This window comes from Triturus cristatus, chromosome 7 (genome assembly GCF_964204655.1).
Source record: "Triturus cristatus chromosome 7, aTriCri1.1, whole genome shotgun sequence".
Taxonomy (NCBI): Eukaryota; Metazoa; Chordata; class Amphibia; order Caudata; family Salamandridae; genus Triturus; species Triturus cristatus.
In genome coordinates, this window is record NC_140590.1 from 1,298,453,695 (window position 1) to 1,298,475,363 (window position 21,669).

At 42.3% G+C, this 21,669-nt stretch overlaps 1 protein-coding gene across 3 annotated transcripts in view; it reads left to right on the plus strand.

The window, feature by feature from the left end:
* Positions 1-19,705, plus strand: part of LOC146811936 (large neutral amino acids transporter small subunit 4-like) — a 356,611-nt gene extending 336,906 nt beyond the window's left edge. For all 3 annotated transcript variants that reach the window (XM_085618902.1, XM_085618904.1, XM_085618903.1), the window contains exons 11-14: positions 1,566-1,686; positions 13,392-13,465; positions 13,759-13,882; positions 14,981-19,705. In XM_085618902.1, coding sequence (XP_085475028.1) covers positions 1,566-1,686; positions 13,392-13,465; positions 13,759-13,882; positions 14,981-15,145 — 484 coding nt within the window. In that variant the 3' untranslated portion in view covers positions 15,146-19,705. The remainder of the gene's footprint in view (positions 1-1,565; positions 1,687-13,391; positions 13,466-13,758; positions 13,883-14,980) is intronic.
* Positions 19,706-21,669: the final 1,964 nt, after the last annotated feature.

A 21,669-nucleotide genomic window follows, 5' to 3' on the forward strand; every position in this document is an offset into this window, starting at 1 on the left:
CTGGGCCTAAATCCATCGTTTTTTTGCTCACCATGCCATTCCAGTTTGGACCCAGCCATAATCATATCAGTCTTGACCCTGCGCACAATTTATTTATTTTTGCATATTTTATATAGCGCGAACCGGACCTGAAGGTATTGGAGCACTGTACATGAGCACCGTATTTACATTACACATTCAGGCACAGGGAGATTAAGTGATTTGCCCAGAATCACAGGATGTGGACGCGACCAAGTCGGCAGTTTAAGCCGACGGACCACATCCTCTCCCCACATGGGAACAGTCCAGCGAGAGCTGCCAGGCCAGGTCCTCCCTGGACTAGAAACAAGCATCCTAGGACTGGTTTCGGGCTTTCAGCCCTCATCAGCCAGGATTGCTTGACCTAAGTGGCATGGAGAGCACGGGACCCACGTCTGGGCATACCAGTCCCACTCGGGGTGACAAATGCAAAAAGAACAGGGTCAAGATTGATTTGCATATAGCAGTGTCAGAACTGGGGTGGCAAAGTGAGCTAAAGAATGATGATGGATTCAACCCAGATCTCTGACTGGGGGTGAGTGTTTGAAAAGTTTTAGCCCTCCGTCCATCATCTCTTTGTGTTTGCTTTTCTCGCCCCAAGTTGGCAGGGAATGCCCAGACGTGGGTCCCTTGCTCACTTTGCCACTGGAGTCAAGCTAGCCTGGCTGAAGAGGGCTGTGAGCCCGAAACCGGTTCCAGGATGCTTGTTTCCGGTCCAGGGAAGACATGGCTTGGCAGTTCGGGCTGGACTGTTCCCATGAGGCACAGGGTCAAGACTGATTTGCATATAGCTGTGTCTGAACTGGGGTGGCAAAGTGAGCTAAAGAATGATGATGGATTTAACCCATATCTGTGATTGGGGGTGAGTGTTTGAAAAGTTTCAGCACTCCGTCAATCATCTCCTTGTGTTTGCTTTTAAAAAAAATAAATTTCACTGCGCCAGTCTAGGTGGCTTTTTTGCATAGGAACACTTACCCTGCATACATAATACCTGGTACATGTATAATGTGATGCAGGGCTCTACAAACTGACGCATTGGACCCAATGTGTCAGTTTGTAGATATGGCGCAGTGTGGTGCACTGACTGCGCTGCATCAAAAAAAGTGACGCCTCGGCGGCGCAAGGGGCTTCTAAATGAGACCCTTTATCTGTACCCAACAAAGAACCTTAAAAACCCTTAACTCCCTTTACCTCCACCCACATCTGAACCCTAGAAAACACAATACCCCATCTCGTAAACCCCACGTTTTTTAAGTGACATCAAAATTATGCCATTCATTTAAAACAAGTACTGCGTTGTTAAGACATGCATTGTAAAATGCTCAAAAAACGGGTCCTCATTGAACTTGCTTGCATTGTAAAGTATTGCGTTGAAACATCCATTATTGTATATACTACATTGTAAACATTACTTTCCGCCACTAGAAGCAGGGGCACCTTGTGCAATAGTCCATAAGACTTCTTTACATACTCTTGCAGTAATGTAGTCATTCTTTGCTCCCCTACCCCATTAATAATCTTTGCTTACAACATGTTTTTGATTCCAGCCCAAAGTCCCTGCGTGGACAGATTACCAGCGTACGGAAACTGATTGTGGTCTTCGCCATCCAGAACGTTTTCATTTGTCTCTTTGGGGTAATCTGCCTTATCCCCAGTCTGCAGCTCCAGGTAAGAGGGACTAATAGGCTGGAAGCCTCAGGCAAACCGCCCAAAAATAGGTGTAACGAGAAACAGAAGGGCTTCGTTCCTGATGCTATTGGCACAAAACTGCCCAAACGTTCACTATTTTGTGTGCTTCCTTGTACTCATTATGGAAACTGATTAAATAGATAGGCGATGGCTTGCCAGAACAAACAATTTACTTGCACAACAAAAAAACAAATGGCAGTAGCTGAATTTGATTTAAACTGAGTGAGTACTTTCACTGCAGATTAAAAGAAAAGGCTTTTGACCTGTAATACTGGTTCTCCGTCATAGGAATCACACAAAAAAAACGTTTTGGGTAGCAACTTTAAAAAAGACTCCCACTACTATGCCTACTACCGTAAAAAAGGCATTTTCTTTCATTTAGATTAGTTATTTTTACAGTACAGTTAACTCCTACATAATCCATTGAATAAAGTAAAAGCTCAAAATAACTAAATCCTTATTTTTAAAACACGGGGAAAATGTAACAATGGCTGCATAGGCATAGATAATCTGAAGACTGGAAAAAAGACCGAAAAAAACTGCACTGTGTCTTTAAGTCTTAAGGCTGAGCTGGAAATCCAATTAGGCACAGACGCTTTCTCCAGTTCACCTTGCGTTTATGCAGAAATATATTGCAGACTATAAGCAACTAAGCGGAGCATCTCTTAACCTCAGGGGAGGATTCAGAGTTGTTCATGAATTCATCAAAAACAACTATGATGGAGAACTAGTCTTACTTGAAAGAAACCTTCTCGTCACCGTCATATGACCTTTGCTGATATTTAGGAACGTTGAATAGAACAGCAAGCTCCCTCAGATAAGCAGAGTCAAGATATTGTGATGTAGGAACAACTGAGATACCAATGGAGTGCAGTGGGCAAACAAATTAGACACAGAGGATTAATCAAACTAAGCATCCATTCTGAAGTCAGAATCCGTACAACAGTGACTCGCAAAAGTATGAACTGATGTCCATTGGGCAGCTCTACATATTTCTGCTCCGGGTGCATCTCAACATAGCATCCGTGACAGCTTTACCTCTTGAGTGTGCTTCATTCACTATTTGATAACTAAACAAAATGCGAAATACTATCCATCTACAAATAGTTTGCTTACAAGACTACTTTTCGATATTGACAGGGCCATAGCTTACAAATAAACAATCTGATGGCCGTACCTCTTTTGCCCTGTGTAAGTAGCATCTTAACGTGTGTGACGATCTCTATGCTGGAGAGGACCCATTTTTTAAAAATAGGATATAGCTGATTGACATGAAAATAAAGGCAAGAAAGCTGGGCAAGTCTTGAATACCACCTTACTCAGACTGGAAATCATACAGGGCTCCCTAGTGCATAATGCCTGAATCGCACTCACTCTAGCACTTGAAGTAATAATAATAGCTTCAAAAAACTATTTTCCGTTGTAGATGTTGTAGAGTAGCTTTGAGCATAGGCTCAAAATGAAATCTAATTAATCTTGGCTATACAGTTAGCAAGAAAGCGATACTGTTTTTAGCTGAGGAAAACGTTTTTTCTAGCCAATGGAAAAAATCTTTAATTATAGGCATCAATAACAATTAAACCTGGAATGGAGCCCATCTGTATGTAGCAATATGTTCTAAGTGCACTTTATTGAGGAAATATTAAGAAAAGCTTGTGCCAAGTATAGTTTCTTCCTGATACATGATCAGGACATCTTCATTTCAAAGCACCATATGTAGAATCTCTTCCATTAATGTGCAAAGGAAGATCCTGTAAAAGGTCTGTTTGCCTCCTTCAGAATCAGAATACATTCAGGCAGAAGGTTTAACGGTTACAATTGGATGAATTCAGAAGCCATGCAGTCAAATGCAGGGACGTAAAACTGTGGTGCAGATCTTGCCCTTGGCTTTGGTTAACTTTGCAGAACTTGCTTGAACTGCAGTTTTAGTCTCTTTGATAAGTACAACAGATCATTGTATCTCCACTGCCTTGGGGATCGAGGGCCCATCAAGATCTTCCTGGATGCATCCTGCTTCACTTTGGACCCGACCTTCAGGATTAAAGATATTGAAGGAAAAACGTAAAGCAATGTACCGGACAAGTCTATCAAAAAGGCAGCCCTCAGGGATCCTCTCATCACAAACCTGGATGCTAAGCTTGGCATTTTACGGTGTCTGCTGTGATGAAGACATCTGTACATTGTTGATCACCAACATTCGTATAAACGATTGATAAATTTGACATTCATAACACTTGTGGTCTTCTGATATGTATCTGCTTAGAGCATATTTTTGTTGCTTATGAACACCCAGCATGTGTTATTTCCCGGACAGGTGTTCGCTGCAATCTAAACAGGTACTTACCGATGCCCTGAGTGCCTGAATGTATTTGAAACCTGACTTTTTCTTGGTCACTAATCTAGCGTGAGCACAGAGGCCTAGGCCTGTCCATGGTAAAACGAGTTCCAGAATCTATTCTGTGACTTGTAGGGGTGCACCAAACAAGTTTTCATCAGCTGGAATGATACTACTGCCCAAGCCCTGGGTGAGTCACGTTACACAAGGGCACATTCAGGCACGGGGAGATTATGTGATCGTCGGGCAGGGCTGTCCGGGAGGAGCGCTTGAGGCAGGCTGGCACAGGTTTTTTTTTAATGTATGGCGCCGCCCCTAACTCATTTGGAGACCTCATCTTCAGACCTTCTTCGTGACAGTGTAATCCCCTCTAATTCTCGGACGTGAACAGCATGGGACTTCCCTCAATTTGGGACCTTCATGCCACAGCTTTAGATCATCAGCGCGCAACTTAGCCTTCCCCAAGTTGATGCGCTTAAACTTTTTTTATTCATTGCTTCTCTTTTCGGCCTAGTTGTTCGAGTCTCACGTTCCTGACTTATATTTGAAAACTAAGTTGTGTGTCCCGTATATCGTGTAGAATCTGCGTTCAGGACCTGGACACTGTAACCGTGACCAATAGGAACAAGCATTAAAAATGCAATAGGTATTGCCTTTCATGAAGTTAAAGCCATTTGCTTTGCTATACAATACCATTAGCGAAGCAAATGGCTTTAGCTTAATCAAAGGCGAGACCTATTGCATTTTCAATGCTTGTTATTTACTTGCATCTGCTGCTTGTAAGGTTCAGGTTGAGGTGTAGAAGCTTGTATATCTTGTGGTGTGAATTTAGGCACAGCATCTAGAGGCGGCACACTTGGGGTATCATGAGACCGAGGTGACTCCCAGATTTATAGGCTGAACCCTTGTCTTGAAGGACTCTGAGAATCAGGAAATTGTGCATGAGTTCTAGGCAGAATGGCTGGAGTGTGGGGAGCAGAATGCTCTGTTGCTAGATCTTTTTCTGGTAGCACATATAACTAATATCTGCCTCCTATTTGCAAGACTAATTTGCCCACAGATGGTGAACAGGACAGTCTACGATGTCAAGAATCCAAAGAAGGCTCCAGCAATTACAGTCTTTGCCTCAACATCCATATTTGCCTTGACCTCAACTATCCCCTTGAGGTTGTATACAATATAACACCATGTTGACTAATTGGGATCTCCTCTACATCATACCTAGTCCTCTCGTCAGCGACTGCCTTGATGCCATAAGTGACAATGAACATGACACTGGTGCCTTTGACGTTGAACGCCTCAACATGTAAAATAGCGTCACTTTTGGCTTTTTGTGTTATTTTTCTGCTTCCTACTTTAAGGCACTAGGAACAGTACTAAGGACTTGGATTATCCACCTTAGTTAAAGATGATGGCAGTACAGCAACAGGAGGTGTTGATGATCCCTCACAATTTTATTCCCTCATGGTGTTACAAATTTCTCCTTGTCATTTTATGGCAACATGGACTCTGTTTATCAGTTATGATTATCAGGAGTGCAGAGGTCATGGGGATCTTTTGCAGACTTCTTTCTCCCTCATTTGGGACGTCTGACGAATAACAAAGGCATGTTGCTTTTGAAAAAGACCATCCTGAGGGAAAAAGGTAATTTAGTATCAGAAAAAACAGCCTGGCTCAATGTCTAACAGAATTTAGGGAAGCGATCTGAATACAAAAAGTGGTCAGAGACCAGTGCCCATGGATACTCACACAGGAGTGAGAAAAGATGAACTGGAGGCAATCCACCTGAGGTTTTGCCTTAAGGAATACCCAAGTCAGCCAACAGTCTTAATAGCACAATGCAGGTTTTTCAGTCAAACTTTAGCCTTCAGGTTAATTATACCCATGCAAGCTTCATTCTTTCATTTTATCTATGTTCCGAAAATAGAAGTTTTGGAAAACGTAGTTCTTGAGTTTTTACCTTAATTTATTTAGGAGTTGTATGTATTTTAAAACCTATTCTGGATTAAAGAAAATGCCCTTTTATGGTCATAGGCATAGCGTTAATGCTTTTATTAAAAGTTTCTACCTAAAATGATTTTTCTTAAGAAAAGTGTTCTGGGAATCCTGTAGAGAGGTGGAGATCATTCATTCAGCAATGATTATATGACGAAAAAGATCCAATATACCAGAATTTCATCATAAACCACTGACAACTTGCTGATATCAAATAATATCTATAGCTACATCCATTAGAAATCAGAAGTGGCAAATGAAGGTTATTTGACTTAGCAACTTTTCACTTACAAGCATGGTTAGACTTTGTCTACGCTCTGTTCAATTACTGCCTCTTACTCAGATATCAGGTGGCAATACCAGCATTCACGAGGATACCTCAACTGTACAAATAGTTAAGTGCCCCTGATCGAATAGTACAATCTCTAGTGCTCCAAGCTACACTGACTCATACATTATTGGTCAAATCGTATAGGGACTAAATGACTTTTACCACTGTTACATTCCATGCACTTGTGACTGAAATCGTTTGAGAACGTTTCTTCTGTATAATGCCTTAAAGAACACCTGTAATTGTTGCTCTTACTGAACAGGTATTTACTTCAATGTAACCACTTACTTACTTCCTATTTTCAATCCACCAAATTTTCAGGCAAACATTGTCATTTTTCCTTAGTTAAAACTTTACATACATTTAAATAACAAAATCCAGAAGGATCAAAAAGCACTTTTCATTGTGATTGTTCAACTAAGATCCCCACATAAGCAATCATTTGCCTACTATGTCAGTACAATTAAGGAGAAAATAATACAATTTAATTACCACTCTCACTTATCCTATCTAAAATAGACACCTTAATTTTCCATTGCCACTCTTCCGTGGTGAGCTGTGTGAATTTGAGGCTGAAGATAAATGGCAGCATGACATACAAGAAATTATAGTTTTTACAATTGTAAGTTTAATAAACAGCACCATTAAATAGTCATCTTAATTCCAGTTCTCCATCATGGGCATTCTCTGTGAATTCATAAAGCACACAATATCTCTGCATTTGAGCAGGATCCACTTTAAGTATTTACTTTTCCAATTTGGAAGCTGCCATGTTCCATCATGTCTTGCATTCAGTCAGGAAGTACAATTTTGAAGGACACATGGAGAAAATGTAAGCAATTCCTAATTCAGGCTATAAATTTGGTTCTATGAGGCAAGTGCGTGATACAAATTCAGAGACAATTCCTCTGCTAGATTACTAGGATAACCTCTTCTTTCTCTATTATGAGATTTCCCTGTTTATTTGTGAACGGTAGAATAGAAAACCAAGCCTATCCCCAACCTCGGAGAACCAAAAATCTATTGAGTTGCTTAACAAACAGAATCTCAAAATAGAGAAGAAAAAGTAGCTTGTTTTCTTCATATTCTAGCAAATACATCATACAGGGTGGACTGACCCACTAGGGAATCTGAATCCAGAAAATAGTGCTTTACATATGTATACAGTAATCTCCAGCTAGATCACCCCAAAAGTCCGGATATTGGGGCACTTCTCATTGGAGTGACAGTTATAGACTTTATTCTGGTACAATATGTATGTGGCTTGCCTGGCAATCTCATAATATGCTTTTGATAACAGCATAAGATATAGGAGACCAACCACCAGGCTATGGTCTGTTTGGATGATGTCTATCCATTCTGAACTACTCCATAAGTAACAAAAATAAGTTTTGGTTTTCATTAAATGCTGCCTCTGATCATTTAAGGCAGTTCATTGTGAAAATACCTGAATAATAGGGAAGAGAAGGCAGGCTTATTAGGCAGCATTCATTACAATTAAATATGAATATAAAGGCATTTATATAGGGCACATCTACTCAGAAGAGTGTCCCGACGCATCAAAAGGCCCCTGGAGTAGACCCCTTCTATTGGCAACAAATGCAGAAAGATGGAGAATAAAAAGAAAGCCGGAGGGCACAGGAAGAATTACTCACAACTTTTTGATAAAAAGCAGAGTTTTGGGATGCTTTCTGAAAGTGGCTAAATCCGTCATTGCTCTCAGTGAAGCGGGAGTGCATTCCAGGCCTGGGCACCGAGGAACCCAAACGAGGGTCCCCCAGCCCGAACGTGAGAAATTCTGGGGACCCTGGCTAGGTTAATCGAGGAGGATCTCAGAGTTCTAGAAGGAACGTAGTGGGAGATCCTTCTGCACAAGTACTTCGCTCCCATTCCATGCAAAGCTTTGAACAATAGCACCATAACCTTAAATCTAATTCTATTCTTTACCGGGAGCCAGTGAAGTTCTCTAAGGTAGGGGGACATATGTGTCCTTGCTTTAATCTGAGAATAGCTCTAGCTGCGGCATTCTGTGCCACCTGTAGACGCTTAAGAAGATATTCTGGAAGGCCGAGATAGAGTATATTCATGTAGTTCAATCTTGAGGTGATTAGCGCTTGGACCACACATCTCCTGTGGTCTAGAGACAGGAGAGGAAGAAATTTCCTAAGCATCCTGAGGAGACCAAAGCACGTTCCTACCACTGATTGGACTTGGGCCTTCATTGATAAGCAATCATCTATCAAGACACCTAAATCCTTTACTTTTTGTTGCGCAGTGGGAGGTGGCGACATATCTTCTGGCCACCAGAGTCTCCAGTCGTCTGGCGATTGAGTGCCGAAGAAGATGATCTCCGACTTTTCCGGATTGCATTTAAGCTGGTTAACTCAGCCATGCAAACACTTTGGAGAGGCAAGTTTTGATCGTGGATCCGTAAAAATTCTTCCCTTTGTCACAGGAGAAAAGGAGCTGAGTATCGTCAGCATATGATATAATTTTCACTCCATAAGTCTCCGCCAGGACAGCCAAAGGGGACATATAGAGATTAAATAATGTGGGACTCAGAATGGATCCCTGAGGAACTTCCACATCCATTTTCATGATTCCAGCTGCACAGGGAGGAATCCAAACCTCCTGATCCCTATCTGTCAAATAGGAGGCAAGCCACTTTAATACGAAACCTCCGATACAGAGAGCCTGGATCCTGTCCAACAGTTTAGCATGAGGCACGGTATCGAAGGCCGCTGATAAGTCTAACAGGATCAGAATGGCCTTCGCACCCTCATCCAGGGTCGCCCGAATGTATACAGATATTTCTAGGAGGGAGGACTCTGTGCTATAGTTGGCTCTGAACCTGGACTGACTACTGTGGAGAAGGCTGTTGGTTTCCACATAGTCAGTGATCACCAAGTTACCGTATTTCTCCAACACCTTAGAAAAGGCGGGAAGAAGAGAGATAGGCCTGTAACTTTCGGGCATTTTCGGGTCAGTGGACGGTTTTTTAAATCAGTGGTAAAATTATTGCCTGCTTCCATCTAGATGGCATGTGGCCAGATTCTAATGAAGCGCTGCAGATTTTATTTACTACAGGATTAATAACCTGAGCTATGGACACTAGCACTTTTACCGGGGACGGGTCGGAAGGGGATCCCGTCTTCAGGCTTTTAATGCTAGCTAGGGTGGTTTCCAGTAACAGCGGGGGAAATTGCTGTAGCGAGTGAACGACTCCTTACGCCTGATCCATATCAGGGCTTGATAATATTTCGTCCACAACGGGCGAGTTAGCCCTCAGGGTATCTTGAATCGTTCTGATCTTTTCATGAAAAAAAGTTGCTAATTCAACCGGCCAATCAGCGGTGGATGGAGCGACCTTCATCTCCAAAGCCGGGTTTGTAAACGTTTTTACAATTTTAAAAAGCTCTTTACTTTTAGATTTAGACGATTGCATAAGGCTCATATGTACAAAGAGCTGGAAGCTCACATACATTCTATGCAAACGAAATGGACACCAAAAAGCCACTTTCATTGAAAAATGCTGGAGCTGTGTCATTTATGAATGTTTTCTGATTGCCTCATTAGCTTGGGCAAAACAGAAGAGGAGCCTTTGTTGACTGTCGGATAAGGAATTGTTTTCAGATATATGCACTAGTTTCAAATACAGTCTCTCGGGTGAAGGAAACATTCCTGCTCCTGCCCCCGCATTTAAGAATTTTCCTGGATAATTTGGACTGGTTGTAGAGCTGATTTACATATGCAGATGTTTCAAATACAGCCTGTCCTCTCAAGGAAACATTATTCCAACCACCCCCACATTTAAGAATTTTCCAAGATCCTGATAATCTGGACTGGCTAAAGAGCTGATTCTTCCTTGCTGTTGTGGAGGGTCAGATTCTGTAGAAGATTCAGGATCACTTGCAAGTCCTGTATCACTTTGAGTTTGGAATATGCTTTGATTAACTAATGGTTAAGGTAAGGATCAATGAAGATCCCTTTAATGTCAAAGAAAGACCGCTATCAGAATCTTGCATTTTGACCAGGTTTCAAGAGCCAACTTGAGGTAGAAAGGAAAGAAAAACGCTTTATTGGTAATGATCTTTCCATTCTGGGATCTTGGGAAATACTCAGATCTCCTGTAGATCATGATGTTCTTTAGATCAGTGGCACCCAGGCTCTCGGCGGATTCGATGTAAGATCTGATGAACAGCCAAGAGCCTAAAGTATTTTCATCTGATCAATTTGTTTGCTTTTTTGAGATCCATTTTTGGTTAAAAAATAGCAGGAGTAAATAACTTTGTTCTTTGCGTGTTTTGAAACTCTTGCAACTGCTTTGTTGTTAAGAAGAATTGCACATTATGCACCAGCCGGTATACGTACAAAGGTCTTAAACCTATTACTATAACGTAGATGAATGAAAACCGATTGTGTACTATATCCATGCTACACATTATGGAGCACAAAATTGTCTTTTGCTAAATTCTGCTATTTTAGGATATCATTGAAAATGCTACTGCCAACCATGGCATTAGGCAGTAGTGGCAAACTAAAGGGGTCAGCTACCCTTGAATGTCTCTGGTGCAGAAAAGGAGTGTTTAGCTCTAGTTCTCAGGAGCAATGTGGCCGTGGCTGCCTCCCAATATGGAATATGGAACCTGTGTTGAGAACTTCAGCCTTTTCACTAGACCCACAGATTGTCATGTCTGCACTATGGTTTTCCCTGTCTGAATTTCATCATTGGGATGGGAAGAGCCCATAAAGGGAGCATCCAAGATCTTGTGTTGTGCTTGATAAGTTAGAGATGCAACACAAAGTCACAAGGACTTCCTCAAAGAGACCTGTAACAGTAGCCATGGGCTGAGGGGTCACTCATGTTCTTGGCTGGGCTGATGGTATAGTCTGTAGTGAACATGTCTTCTTTGAGAACCACCTTGAAATCTTCCATTTTATCACTGGGAAGCAGTTCTCCTAACTCTCGAAGTGGGAATGTAGTTATAGAAACCCAAAATGACTTAGATGCTGCCATGCTCTCTCATAAGTGTTGTTGAAGTCTGGCATAGTTTCCTACCCATTTCATCCATCCTTTTGCTCCTCTCGAGCGATGTTGATGGGTCAGGAGGGAGGGGCATGCAAATGATGTTATATCTTCTCTTTGCAGCAGGACAACCAAAGAATCTCCTGGAATAATGAATTGACATGAAGGCTCTAGTCTTAATGCTAAAGTAAGGAGTCAAGAATGTGTGCATAGAAGGTACTAAGAAACAACTGGGATCACTGGTCTACCTTCAAATTAGGGAAAAAGTGCCTCACAGTTGTCTAATTGGAAGGAAAAGCTGCCACATTATGGAACTTCTCGGTAGCTCCGTTCATCATTTCCTGAAACAGAATCACACCATCCACTAGAAGAGCTGAGAAAGCAGTAAATGTGTTCTTTGCCGGAAAAGATATATCCCCAATTTGAAGATTAGGTACTGTCTTGGGAGGAGGTACACTTGGCATAATACCCCTACTAACGTCTGTTATCAGATCTAGAACAACTTTTCTCGGTTTCTTCTTCAGTTCAAAGTATTTCCCAGGAGAAGCACTTCTAGGCCAACCTCCCAGCAGTGCTCTGAAGACTAATGTTTTCAGTGGTGTTCCTTTCTCTGGCAATTTTTATGAAATCTCATCTGAACGTTTGTTTCTTGTAGATTGTTTAGACCTTTGACTTGATCAGTCTTGCCATAATGTTGTGAAGGAAGTTGGCATTTAGGAAACAGGCAGTGAAAGAAGAGCCACATCCTGAACTGGTTGTGTCACTTACAAGATGCTAAGATCTGCAGGTGGTGTGTAGATGGTATATCATCATCCTCTGTGATTGGAGGAAGCTCTTCAACCGCATGTGCCACAGCATCCTCTCATGGGTAAAATAACCCTTTTTTCTATTCCATGGGCCCGAAGCTTGAAACTGATGGTTGAGCTTTAGACATTGAGGCTCCGATAAACTTTGATGGAGAACGGGTCAGCACCGAAAGGCTTAATGTTCAGAGGCTTAAAGTCGACTAGGGAAGAGTGCAACATGGCTTTCCACCTGGAGGGAGATATCTCATGCTCTTTCTACCTGAAATCAAAAGTGGACTTTTAAGGTACTTCCCCTACCTCTCTGTTTAGTCCTGAGGGCTCAACACCCTCTCTGTCCATCAGTCGCTATACCGCATCTCCAGACTGATCTTACATTCTTAATGGGAGTGGAATTTCAACTGGCAGATGATAAATATCAAGCCCATTCCTCTATGACTCACCCCCTTCTGGTAGGGCATGTATGAAACTCTGCTGAATGGGAAATCAGTGAAGTGAAAAATATCTCAACCAAAACCAGCAGCAGATAAATGTTCCCCCCGTCACAAAAAAAACAAAGGCAAAAACAAGCAACGTATTCTAAGGTATCAAATGGGAAAGAAACTTCCAAAAAATAGTTTCAAGTGAAGAGTAGCCTTTGAAAAGGCCACATAATCTGGGGTTTCTAGCACAATGGGCAGGAGAAACAAATGTTCTGACTGGCTGTTAAGTGCGAGAGAGAAAGACAGCTTGTGAAATCCTCAATGTGCCAGTTTTTGTTTCCCAAGGCTTGTCTTTACCCAGTATTTTTCAGCTGTAAAATGAGGCTCAAGGATGCTGTTTTCAGTAAATTCTATGTTGTTAAGACTGAGTTGATTTGAAATGTCTGCAATTAAAAGAAAACTTGAAAATGTCATAGCACCTATAAACCTCTTCTTTTTTGGTAAAATGATTTTCAAAGTGAAAAAAAGCGCGAACGAGAGAATACCACGATGGAGAATATATATACTCATAAAACATTCTGAAATTGCCTAGAGGAGAGTGGGTTTCTTCAACTGGATCTGATGTAGAGAGAGAGAGATGTGATGCTGGGCTACATCAAATGACTGGAAATGCCAGGGAATGCTTGAGTTACACTCTTCCATCTATAAATGTCAGAACCCTTCAGATCTGTTCATTAACTGACTAGACTCTTTGTCTTTCTATTTGTCATAGATTTTGGGTTTCATTCTGCAAACGCTAGTGAGGAGTTCCATGTTCAGCTCATGTGCCATCTTATATGCAGCTCTGTAAGTATGTAGCAAAACACGCCAGTTGCACTTACTAATAGTGATGTTTTTACACTTGGGTGGGCTTGAGTCATTTTGTTTAATGAGGGTGATCAACCAATCAGTGCCTAGAGTTACAGAACCACATCAGTCAACAAGTGTGATCTTATACAAGTTGCTTGAATTTGATATGACTCAGACACAACTACAATGGGGTACAAGTGATGAACTGGTATTGCATGTCTTTCTTGTAAGCCTTGTGGGTTAGAACCTACACCATTTAACTAATTATGTGTCTTTCATTATGTTTGTAGGTATCCATCTAACCATTTTGGTGGGCTGTTGGGGATCCACACCTTGTTCTCTATGCTCATGACTCTGTGTCAGCACCCACTGTTTCTGGCTTTGACCAGCTACCTTCAGGGTGATCCATTCTGGGTGAGTGAGTACTGTGTGGACATAATTTTGGGAAAGATAGGGGTGGGACAGTAGAAACAATCTGCACTGAAATTTAAGTCAATTATCATTCTGCTATGTCAAATTTCTCAGAGCCCAGAACTCAGGCATTCTAACACTAAAACCTATTGACGGCTCCTTGGTTTATCCATTCTCCCGATCCCAACAAAACGACCTATAAGGGCTTTTCAACTTGAAGTCACTGCTTACAGACTTGAAGAAAAACTGACTGGAGGGCACGGTGCCAACTTTCAGAATCTAAATCCTAGGAGTCGGCACTCAGACTCTGGGAACCTACCTTAGAGGTATCCTTAACTGCTGCTGCTGACTTCACTCCCAGAAGCCTTCCTTGCCTGGCCCTTCCATGCATGGAGCCACATCAGCTGCCAATGCCCCCTGTAAGTCCTTCCGCGGGCAGTACCCCATCTTAAGAGTCCTTTAGAGTTTAATAGAACCCTCAGTACCCATACATTAGGAGTTTTTTCTATTTTGAGGAACACCCTGGGAGTTCCAGTCATTACTACAGCCACCCTAGAGCCATTGCTCATCCTACCTTAAGAGCATCTCCAGTTTGGAACCTTTCCCTCCTAATCCACTCAGTAGTGCTATATGTCCACCAAATAATCCTCCTATCTTGTCAGTGTCCCTTGCTGCTGCACTTTTCGCCATGGGAGCCCATCCTATGATTTACTGTCCCATCCTTGCTCATGGAACTATCAATGGCATAACTCTACATAGGAAGTCTCCACTGATGCCAGCTCCCCCACTCAAGGACCCTACTCTAATGCAAATGTCCCATACATGGGAGCCACGCCAGTCAGCAATTGCCACAGGGAAGTACACTTTGGTGCCTATCAATCAATGAGCCCTCCATCATCAGCATTTATCTAGGAGACTCTTCTGTGCTCATGTCTTTGCCCCTGGTTCTGCCTGCTGCTCAGCACCTTCATGTTGTCAGACTCAACTATCTTAACAGGCCAGCATCAGTATATCAGTATTATAGGAAGTTGAATTGGTTATTTGCCAGTACTGTTTGTGTTTAGACTCTCCTAATTCATCACAAAATCTTACCTCCAACAGATCCATGCTGGATTCCTGATCCTTTCCTTCCTGGGGTTCACCGTCCCATTCTATCTGCACGGGCTGCGACGGACCCTTGAGGAGCAAGAGAGGAGTGTGCCTCGATCCATATCTGCACATATGAGCCAAGGAGTCACCACAGTGCACATCATAGCAGAAATATAGGACACAATGTGATTTCCTACAGGTGTTGTACAAAAAACTTCAAATCACAATGTTCTCTAAGGACATCAAATGATATCCAAACTAAACAGCAAACAAACTTCACATCATTGAGTTCTTCTTAAACAGAAAGTGATGGACAACCAGGCATCCTAGCATCACAGAGAGAACTAAAGGATGTCAATTGATGTTCCAAGAGCCTGACAACGAACATCACAACATTTGGAGCAAGGACACCAAGTGCTCACTCAACAACCAACTAAGGTTTTTTCACAAGGTTTATAATTTGATATCTTCTACGGATCAATAACTCAAAGTGAGATACCAAGAGTTTGGCCACCAATGTAAGGAATTAATTGCCTGCTCTACCAATCAACCAAAACTTTGATGGTGTCAGTTCATAACCTCCAAACAATCATGAAAAAGAAGCGTGATCACGGTCTGATATTCTGCATGGAGAATGGACAGCTTCTTCAACCACAAAATCTGATGTTTTTAATGTTTAAAAAAATTGTTCTTGGTTTCACTGTAGAGCGTGTTCCTTTAGTTTATGCATTTCTTTTGTCTGGAAGTTACACCCTAGTATTATGGTAATATTTCTGGACTAGTACTTGAGCAAAATAGAAAAACTGGTTGTTACTGTCCTAAAAAAATGTGAGGCCACAATTATAAAGAGTTGTTCTTAAGAGCTCTTAGTGAAAAATACCACAGCATTAACAAGGCTGGATATGGTCCAAGAACGGTCAAAGTTGTTCAAGTTAGGTGTAAGCAAATGTTTGCTTGAAATGGGAAATGTTTAAGCTCCACCGTACAGCGTACGAAAGGCTACCAGTATAACCGAGAGCTAATTCATATAGTCCTTCACTAATTACCGTTGTTCAAATGAATACACATTTTTTTTCAGTCTATACCCCCTCAGTATCACTGCATCAATAATCAGTATGTTAATTTGGTTGGGAGTTACTCCTTTAGATTTATTTAGAAAAGTTCATACATCACAGCAACTGCAGCAGTAATGGCCAAAAAATGTGTGTTCATTTGAAACAGACTAGGGGCCTGATTTAGTTTGGCTCTGGACACCATGTGCCTCACTATTTTTAGGGTTTATATATAAATTCTACCAACTGCGTTCTTTGCCTGTCACTCCCACAAGTGTCCCTACCCACACCACTGTCAGTCAGACTGTTACTGTGTATTCTCAGGAAGTCTGGCATCTGGAGGGTCTGACAACTCCTTCAACTCTGTTGTCTACGCCACTATATTCTCTGTGAGCTCGTCATCCATCCTGGAGACCTTCATCTGCCCTTCTTCTGCTACAGCTCATTCTAGCATATCTCTCACACAAGCCAGTTTTCTTGAGCCACATGGCGTGGTCAGTGGTTGGCTATGCAACTCTTAATAAGCATTGGTCTTTTTGAAGCAAACGTACGTCTCATTTTTCATCAACTTACGGACCACTCAGGCAGACACTGGTTGGCTGAAACTAAAGCAAGGGCATGCCTTCTGTGAAGTGATGCAATGCAGCCATTAAATCTGTTCAAAAGTTCTCTGTCAACTGAGAACTAGAGCATGTGAAGAAAGTCTGGTGCCCGCATTTCAGGCAAAGGAAGATTTTTCACAGTATATCCTTCCTAACATTAAAAGTGCAAAATTCACCCTATGGTAGACAAATACATTTCAGTAGTTTTAATATGGCATCAAGGCCCCTAGCCATTAACGTGCCCTAGAGATTCTATACTATCTGCCTCCCACAATGCTTTAACTTTCTGAAGCCTCTCAAGTTTGTCTACTTTTAGTGGTGAACGTGACTAGAGTCTCTGTTGCCATAGTGGTGTTTGGAGCCTCAATCCATGTCTCCCAAGCAGTTCATGCCAATTTGACGCATGATAAAAATTTCCTGGTGTCACTCTGAAACTTTCCTGCGCCTTCTCAAATGTAAAAAACGAGTAATTCAAGCCTAGATGGCCTAAAATTTCACATTTTCTTTCCCTCACATAGATTGTTATCTACCATGTATGAGGGTCTTTGCATCACTTTCATCATTGCCCTCTCCCAACCTTTTCCCAACAGTCTAAATATATAGGATTTATATTGATAATTATGTTGTGTATAATACCAAACCTCTTGGCAAAGTCCCATCCTTCCAAGCAATAGCCAGACCATGATGGAGGATGGTATGGGGTACCAAAACTTCACTGACTTTTGTAAGGCAGCTCTTACCCATCCAACACTATGTGTGCTGTTTAGCCGTCATATTTGCCACACATATACCCAGCTATCTAAAATAAACCACGTTCCTTTACAGTCCTATCTCAGGGAACACTGTCCTTGCCATCCTAATCAAACCCTCTAGCGGGAACAGCTTAGTTTTCTCCCAGTTAATGTGAAGACCTGACTACCTCAGATTTTTCTAGTTCTCTCAGTAGTACCATTTCTGAGTGCTCAAGCTGAAGCAGGAATCTAAGCAGGTCGAGGCATGCATGTCAATATGTGTGAAGTAGACTTCATTGTGCAAAGTTTGCCATTCATCCCTATCTGTGTAACTCACGTGTCTGCTTTGTCCCCCCTAGGTCAAAAGATCATAGCGTAGTCACTCTCTCGAGTTGCCAGGCCAGCAATTTCCCTGACTTATCCCTTTGTCTGGGGAACATCTGTTGCTACGTCATGCTAGAGAATTTGTTCAGTGCATCCCAGGTTTCCCTCAGCTGCCTCCAAGGGTCTTGCAATTCTGTTTCATTCTCAGGACTGTTATCACTATTTTTAAATGAGAAACAAGTGCTGTCAAATTTTCAAGTATTCATCTCGGAAAATCTCCAGCAATAAGTAGTTATCTACCAAAGGAGTGTATCCTGCTTATTTTAAATTATCAATATGACGCATAAGGCAACCATGGGCCTCTGCCCCCAATAATAACCTATAGATAGAATTGTATGACGCTTCTTCTGTTCCTGCTATCTCCTTTCCCAATAATTCGGCCATCTGCTGTAGGGCAGCTGCCCAATAATAAATCTGCAGGTTGGGGACAGACCAACCCCCCCCCCCCCCCCGGTTTCTAGATAGGGTTAAATATTTTAACGCTCTACGGGGACGTTTCCCAGCCAAAAAAATCTTGAGATTGATTAAAAGCCAAAAACCATGCTTTGTTTATCTGAACTGGCTCTAAAAAAATACAAAATCTTAGGCAAAAATAACATCTTGATAACATTGCACCTTCCTAAAAGTGTAAGATGTAAACAGTTCATGCTGTTAAAATCTGCTTTCGTTTTTTGTAATAGAGGCTCCAAGTTGACTTGCACAATTTCATCCACATTAGCAGAAATCTCAACTCCAAGATACCTAGCGTTGGCAGGACAAAGGAGTGAGGTATATTGGTGACTTGATGGGGGATAATTCAATACATCCTTTTGATATAATTAAGAAGAAATTTGGTATTGGCAATATGCATTTTTAATTTTTTTTACAATTGAGGGACTACTTATCCAAAAAGGCAATTAATGGGCTTAGAATTCCCTTGCTAGATATGATATTAGGGGCCCCCTTTCCTATAGCTAAACTATGCAAAATACTTAATGATATGTTGGAGGACGATCTCACAAAAAACACACTAACCTCTGGCAGGATCTGGTACAAGCAGAGGTAGGGGAGTGTGAGGATTCTCTACTGTTGAGCCAGACTGCATTCTTCTCTGCTAGTTTGCAAGTACAATGCTTTAAGACCTGGCTTAACCCCTTCCCCGCTCATGACGGAACCACTCCGTCATGAGCCACGGTTGCCGTGTGCTCATGACGGAGTGGTTCCGTCATGCCGCGACCGTTGGCGGCCGCTCCTCCCACGCGGCGCTGTTTCCCCGCCTGTGCGGGGGGACAATGCAACTGGGCGGAGTCATGACGGAACCACTCCGTCATGAGCACAGCTCAACCGTGGCTCATGACGGAGTGGCTCCGTCATGAGCACAGTGCCACCGCGCTGCCCCCCCATACCCCCCAGCGCTGCGGCGGAATTCCCGCCGCAGCGAAGGGGTTAATTTGTATATTACTCCAGCGCGGATTTCCAAATGGGGAGGTTCTACTAGCACATACTGCTCTCGTTGTGGATACTTTGCTGCAGACAGTGTACACATGTTTGTAACTTGCCCCGATTATCAGCTCCGATCAGCGAAGTGGGAAATTATATTAAGCTTATGTTGGGGGTTTGAGGTTAATCTTACAGCGCAAGTAATCATGCTAGGCATAAGCAATCAAGAAATGAGAGAATCAAGTTTTGCTTTTCACGACTATGGCAGTATTTAGGCTACAGTACACTGCTGGCTGGGAAAATTGCTAGCTACTTATCGATGGGAAATGGCGGTATATTCAAGGAGGGGGGCCAAGGTTAAAAAAAAAGGACTAGAAATCTGGTCTCCAGTAACCAATTGGACTAATGAGGCCAAGCTTTAATTTAAGCGTATGATTTTATTTGACTGGAAACAGGGATATAGAAGATAAGTCGAATGAAACTTTCTAATATATCAAATTCTATGGATTGCCGCAAACAAGATTTAAGTTAAATAATTCTCCTTTTGGTTTCGAGGGGGGGGTCGGGTGGGGGGTAGGTTAAGAGGGGTGGGAGGGTGTAAAGACAATAATTGACGTCTTGTTCATAAATATTGGAATATAAAATGTATAAATGTACTTATTGTAAGTTGAATGTATGTGTTGGATGTCTAAAATAAAGATTAAAAAAAAGAAACATGTGCCTGGTGAGCATTTGCTTCAGATGGAATCCAGTGCCGTCTATTTTGGGCCAAACACTCAGTGGCACCCCGAATGGCTTACGCACTTGATAGGATGTTGTCCCTTAGTTATGCTTGAAGCAGTGTGACACTATGACACCCCTTCTTCCCCCATTATTAATAGCTATCTAAATTCTCAACTCAAACAATTGGGGTAAGAATAAAGGTGCCAGGACAAATTGCTCTCATGAAGAATATACACAAGTGGATATAACGACAAACCAGGGATTGCGGCCTTCCCCTGCGGTACAAGGCTTGGAGTAAAGACTTCATCCACTGGGCTGAGAAGGAGGTCAGAGCACTACTCAGGGAAGAGCAACTAGTCCCGTGCAAGAAACCAATCTCAGACGGTTGAGAAGCATTGACTCGGAGATTTCAAACACAGACCGATGACTATAGACCCCCATTAAATACATGGAGGGAGGGCCCTTTTCGGAGGGATTCTAGATCGAGTCCGCACGCTCAAACCCAGAGCTTACACTACCCCATGCACAACCAAACACCACAAGGACACCAATAAATCCGCTCCCACAAATAAATGACCAATATGAATGCACTGTAGTCCACACAAGGGCTACATTGCCACAGATGAGAAATTCTCTCCAAAAACGTGACACTACCTGACACTCCCGTCTAAACAACCGAGTAGATCTACAAACAAATGTATGTCTCACATTGTCTTCCAGTGTATATCCAGGTAGTATCAGTGGAGAATTAGGAGACGGGTGTTCTGTACCGTACATTGACAATATGTCTAGCGTTGTTGTACACAGAGCAAGCAGACCCATGTAAGGGGAAGTCGTGGTAACTGTAATGTATGAAGAAAAAAATACAATTGTGTTTAAAAACAATGAAGAATATACTCTAGTATAAAGAACTAAAGCATGGCAGTTTCCAGGCTATATTATACAGTTTTTACATCTTCGGTATGGGTAATGAATTGTTAAAAGTTAGGTCACTCCCAGAGTTATGTCCATGTAAATATGTCTTGCTGTTTGCAGACAACACATTAACTGGTGATCAAACCTCAACTGGGCTGTAGAGGTCGCTCTCAGCATTCAATCACTTCAATTCAAACAAGCACTGCAAAGCCAATAGGTCTTACCTATGTGAGAGCTATTGGCTTTGCTAATATCTTTTAGTCATGTTGTACAGCAGAGTGACTACTATTCAGTATGGTTAAAAGTTTGTGGCATGGTGTAGAGTGGCGTAGAGTGGAGTGGCATAGGATAGAGTGGTGTAGGGTATGGTGGTGTGGGAAGAAGCAGCATAGGGTAGAGTGGCAACAGTGCAGTGGAGTGGCGTGGAGTGATCATAGTGGAGAGGTGTAGATCAGAGAGGAGTAAAGTAGCATAGAGTGGCTGGCGTAGAGTGGCACTGAGTGGAGTAAGCACAGTGGAGTGGCACAGAGTGGCGTAGATTGGAGTGGCAGAGTGTAGTGGTGTAGAGTAGAGCGGCGTGGTGCAGAATAGCGTGGAGTGCCATTGAGTGGCATGGTGTAGAGTGGTATAGAGTAGAGTGGCATAGAGCAGAGTCGCATAGAGTAGTGCAGCGTAGAGTAGAATAGAGCGAAGTGGCGTAGAGAAGAGTAGCATAGAATGGTGTAGCGTGACATGGTGTAGAGTGCCTAAGTAGCATGGAGTTATGTGGAATAGAGTCACGGGGAGTAGAGTGGAGTAAGTGCTTCGGAGTGCAATGGAGTGGCACAGAGTAGAGTGGCGTGGAGCTGAGTAGGGTGCTGTAGAGAGGCATAGAG